Below are 5,232 nucleotides of genomic sequence, written 5' to 3' on the forward strand. Positions count from 1 at the left end.
TCATCGGGCTAAGGCTTAGATGGATGGGTGGGGCGGCAGCCAGCATGGTCCTGGAGGAGGTCGAGGGGAGGGTGGGGCGGCAATATCCACCGGCCGTGGGGGTGGTGGAGGAGGCAGGAGTTTAGGTCTGGGACTCTGGGTAGGGCATGGTTGAGGAGGAGGAACGTCATGGAACAAGAGAAGAAGGTGCGGGAGGAAGAAGATGAACAGATGACGGCGTGCTCCTAACCGTTGGATATTGATTTGATAGACAAAGATAAAAGTGACAGGTGCGAAGAGATTTTCAGGTACCTGACATATAGGTGCCCCGGCTGATTTATTTTCAATCATTTGCCCGTAGCAACGCACGGGCATTTAACTAGTAGATAAAATTAATCTTCCAACACTACCATTGACACCAGGAAGGAGATCTCCTCATTGAACGAAAGGGCCGACGATTACTTATTGTAGACGATGCCATCTCCATCTCCAATGAAGAAGAATACAGCTACCAAAACCCTAAACCTATCTAGTGAAAACACGACTATTATCGAGAACTCCACTCGTAGATCGGGTTCCCCACCCCTCCCGACGCCGACGAGGCCGGCCAGAGGAGGGGGGAACCGATCTATGGTGGAGGTGGCGGCGGCTAGGTTTACAGGAAGACCTCTCGAGCGAGGGAATGAAACGAGAGCCACCGACGGCACTGCTCAGGCTCCCTGGGAGAAGAAACGCACCGTGCCGGAGAACTGGTAAAAGTCCAGGGCACATAGCTGGCCGGAGCAAACAATCGGTTTCCACCCACTGACATACTGATGACAGAATTGACAGGAATGTTGCATCGACAGGAACCAGATGGAATTCTCACATTCGACAGAATTGCACGGAAACATCCCACAAACTGACCAGGGTGCTAGTCTCCACCAGACCTTAAACTCACTGACCACCGTCTCGTCCAGTTCAGTACACAGGATATATAAAGCATCTCTTTTTGCTAACTCGAATGCTCATCAAATTCTTAATACTCTTCGCCCACACAACAGTTCTGCGGAACAAAACACATAGCCTATGCGGAACAAACCACACAATCTCCATCTGTAGCTCGACAAAAATCCATGCTCCGGCCTTCGGCGTAAAACAAGAACGAGAAGCTTGCGCGTTTCACCGGACTTTCACCAACTCCACTTCATAGATGATTGTTGAATCTTTGGGCAATTCTACGACCGATTTACCACCATTGTCGCTGAAGAATAAATGTGGTCCAAAAGCAGAGCAAAGGTGTCATTTATAGAGTATATATACATATAATAGGAAGATGGAAAGTGTAAACAAATGCACAATGCCTTACCACAGGGATGGGGGAATGGTTAGCCTCCTCTTCTCTCCAACGCACATACCTGCGGTGAATAGCATAAACTGTAAACCATGGTCGAAGAAATGACTCAAAGCATATACAAAACAGCGAGCTCCAAGGTAGTTTTACCAGTAATACCGAGGTTCCATCCACGCATCACTTTCTCAGAACCTGCAGTAAGCACAACATGCATTCTGAATGACAAACCCAAGCATGGTATGGTAAGATAAGCCGAAGGCGTTTGTCAAAATTTACCAAGCTTAAACTTGTAGGGCTTTTCCTCGCCATTAGAATGAACAGTTTTTCCATCCTGCAGCTTGCCAACATAATTGATATAAACCTGCACAAGTAAAGTGGACATGTTTACATTTCTTCTTTCGGGCCAGTGTGTTTCAGGCATGTAAATTTTCAAGTACTGAATGCATACTAAGTCAGCATTCATCGTTGTTTCTTCTTTTCAGTTCTTATCTCTAATCATGGCCAGAGCCCTAGCCAAGCACACCGATATGAAATGTGCGATTCCTTTCATGAACTACAAGCATACTATATGGAGAGCTCAGAAAACAAAGCTTGCGGATACCTTGTTGCCCTCTGAAGCCACTTTGGCATCTTGGTTTCCTGCTGACAGATCTTCTATGACCAGCCCATCTTCCAATGTTCTTATGTTGTTTGAATGCTTTCCATCTTCTGCCTCTAGAGTTTTCTTCTTTTTCTTGGATTTCTTTTTTATTTCAGCTTCCTGTTTTGGAACCGATGATCCATTGATCTCTGTTACATCCCTGCTCAGGTCACACAACAAGGTACGGATTAGTGTTCACTAAACACAATCGAAACATATATGCAACTAAACAGGAAGCAGAGATATACACTGGAGATGCAGGATCCTCATTGATGGCATCACTTTTTCTTTTCTTATCACTTTTACTCCGTTTTTTGGCTTCATCATTCGACGTAACATTTCCAGGTTTGATTTCCTCTGAAACTTTACCATTAGTTTTCTTAGCCAAGGAAACAGGCGTAGGCAAGTTTTCTTCACTCTGGGCCAAAAAGTCCTCATCTTCACTGGCACTATCAAATATTGAGCCACGTTTGCGCCTGGCAGCAGGCTTTGATGGAGAATCAGCAATCTTGTCAGCGGAGCTGTCAACTTGTTGCTTCTTCTTTAAGCGCCGCTGTCTTTTAACCTTACGAGCATGCTTTTCAGAATCTATGTAACAAATATTAGAATGTGTTAGCAATCACTGCGATCGAAATTTAAGGAGATACGAATTAGACAGCAGTAGCAGCATCCAATGGCAATGTGTGAACATAAATACAGGCGATGCGTACAGAATAAAAAATAGCAATAATCTAGCTGTAGGGAGACTTGTTACAAAATAGTTAAATAGACATGCTAATTGAATCTATACCTCTATAAGAAGAGCGAGTTGAGTGTATCCAACAAATCTCACTGGTTCAATTTAGCGTTAAACACATTTAGCACCCTCCACTAATTAATGGCATGCCTGATATCAACGTTAACATTAACCAAGTAATTATATCATACCTAATATTAACATGCAATTTATATCTTGACTAATATTAATATACAACACAATTAATATACTTCCTAATATTAACGTGCAATGCACGTGCAAAATTACTAATTTCTGCAAAAGAAAGAGAGAAGGGATCGAACAATCATGCGGACCTTATGTCATCTCCACTATAGTGTAATGGTGGCAATGTGTCGTGCAAAACAAATAAATAATTGGGAACCAAATCAAAAGTAGAAAACAAATTACTCACAAGTCCCATTCGTTCTAGTTCTTAGTCATGAACAACAAATGTGCTATGATCAAAGTCCAGACTTCAGAAACATCATTACGTATCATTTAAAGGGTATCCTACTATCCTAGAAGAATATGGAAAACAAGCATATGTGTATAAAAGAAATGCCAAGTAATTCATTGCCCGATAATTCAATTTTACCTTGCTTGCGGTGATCGGGGGTTGAGCATACATCACCATCATCCATAGAATCAGAAACATCACTGTCCTCGGGTACTTCATTGTCACCATCATCAATGAAGTCAGATTCATAACTGTCCTCACTCCCTTCATAGTCTTGGTCTGTATCAGACTCTCCAACATCCTCTCCATAAGATTCTCTAGTTACAAGGTCAGGAGTAAACTCAAGTCTGAAACACTACAGAAAAGTGAAACAAGTGGCACGATGAAACTTTCAAAAAGGATACGAGTCTTCATCCCCTGCATTGCCCCTACTGCCTGGCCGGAGGTAATATCCTGAGAGATGCACAGAACTCTGGCCAAGTACTGAAAACAGAACCTCGTCGACCTCCTCCAACTCAATCTCGAGATGGCACATCTCAGCCAATTTAGGATTCAAACTACAAAGTATGATGGGTTTCTTGTTGCCCACAATGCATTGCACCACTGTCCTTGTAGCAGCATCGCAGCTGCCCAATGTGGCCTGAAAACCATCATAAAAATTAATATCATGCCCGCAAATACCTGTTGGAAGGACAGCGGAGCAAACAATCCAGTAGGTCTAAGCAATGCTCAAATTAAGATAGGCTCAAACGACTTTATGCTCCCCCCTTCTTCACCCACTAAGACAGGATACACTCATGGCATGGCAGCGTACCATAGTGGTATGCAAACAAATTTCCAAACTTGCACAGATGCAATCTAATGGAGTATCAGATCATATGCGAAGATAGCTTTAGGAACCAGCATTTTCATATTTCAGAAAGGAACGTCATGCATCCATAATTAGATTAGAATGAAAAAGAATTGTGAGGTACTAATCGAATTCGAACCACAACCCTATTTTAATAACCCTGTGATCTTGATACTGTCAAACAAAACATGAACCTGATACTGTCGAACAAAACGTTGACCTTAAGTTTTTTTTAAAAAAAAAAAAGAGGAGTGCGGGCAACCTGGCAAATGCGGAGACGGCCATGGGAAGGGTTGTAGCTGTGGGTGTACGGCTTCCCGGGCTTCACCTCCACGCCTGCACAAATCATATCATAGCAGATGTTTCGTGATTATTACCAAGAACAATACGCAAACGGCCCCAGAAAAGGTATTGGTATGGGGAAGGGAGAGGCGTGGCTTACCCCAGAACGCCATGGGGAGGGATTGATAGAATCAGGAGGGAGGCGGCCCGGCAACACGACGATGGATAGCACGGCCGCCGTCTGCGGAGCGGCGCAGGGACGGGGCGTGGTCGGGGATGGTGGCGAGCGGCGGCGGTGCCTCCTTCTCTGGCGGCTTAAAAAGGGGAGGAGGGACTCGCTTTGGGTTACCGCCCGGCGCTCCAGCAATTACGGGCTGTAGTTCGGGGCCTTTTCAGCTCCTGTGGGCCGGCCTACTTCACGTGCACAAATGATGATTCGGAAAGCCCTAAAAAGAATGATGATTCAGAAATTTGCCTAAAAAAATTACGATTCGGAAATACTCCGATCCAAGACAAGTGTCGTGATTTTATTTCAAAGTAGTAACTTGAATTTATTTTTTCCAATTGTTTTACCCTCTACGTTAGGGTTTTAGTACTCCGGCGGCGATCTTGATCCTCGGTGAGAGTTCAATGTTATATCTACCATCTTCTCGCCCATGCTGCCTCTAGGCGGTGGTCCGGGCAGTGTGGTCTCGTAAGCGTCGAGGCGGAACCCTAGTCATGGCTGAAACCAGTAGTTCATCGGTGACGGCCGGATCTTGGGAGGATGACAATCTAAAGATGTTAAAGCACTTAGACCTCAGGGACAATGAACTTCGACAATGTCATGGTGGGGGAGAAAGATGTTAAGTGGTGCGGATCTAAGGCCATTGGGAGTAAGTCCTTCCCTGTCCTATATGGTTCAATTTAGGATTCTATAGGGCTCGATTTGGGT

General features: G+C 44.5%; 1 protein-coding gene across 1 annotated transcript; it reads right to left on the minus strand.

Moving 5' to 3' along the window:
* Window positions 1–820: 820 nt before the first annotated feature.
* LOC119301055 (peptidyl-prolyl cis-trans isomerase FKBP43-like) lies at window positions 821–4,639 on the minus strand. Its single transcript, XM_037577956.1, has 10 exons — window positions 4,459–4,639; window positions 4,279–4,352; window positions 3,571–3,806; window positions 3,305–3,483; window positions 2,201–2,540; window positions 1,914–2,112; window positions 1,589–1,673; window positions 1,463–1,504; window positions 1,328–1,376; window positions 821–1,222 (listed from the first exon to the last, which is right to left on the minus strand). The coding sequence occupies exons 1-10, from the start codon at window positions 4,469–4,471 to the stop codon at window positions 1,141–1,143; spliced, it is 1,299 nt and encodes a 432-aa protein (XP_037433853.1). The 5' UTR covers window positions 4,472–4,639; the 3' UTR covers window positions 821–1,140.
* Window positions 4,640–5,232: the final 593 nt, after the last annotated feature.

The sequence above is a fragment of the Triticum dicoccoides genome, chromosome 5A (assembly GCF_002162155.2).
Source record: "Triticum dicoccoides isolate Atlit2015 ecotype Zavitan chromosome 5A, WEW_v2.0, whole genome shotgun sequence".
In the NCBI taxonomy this organism is placed as follows: Eukaryota; Viridiplantae; Streptophyta; class Magnoliopsida; order Poales; family Poaceae; genus Triticum; species Triticum dicoccoides.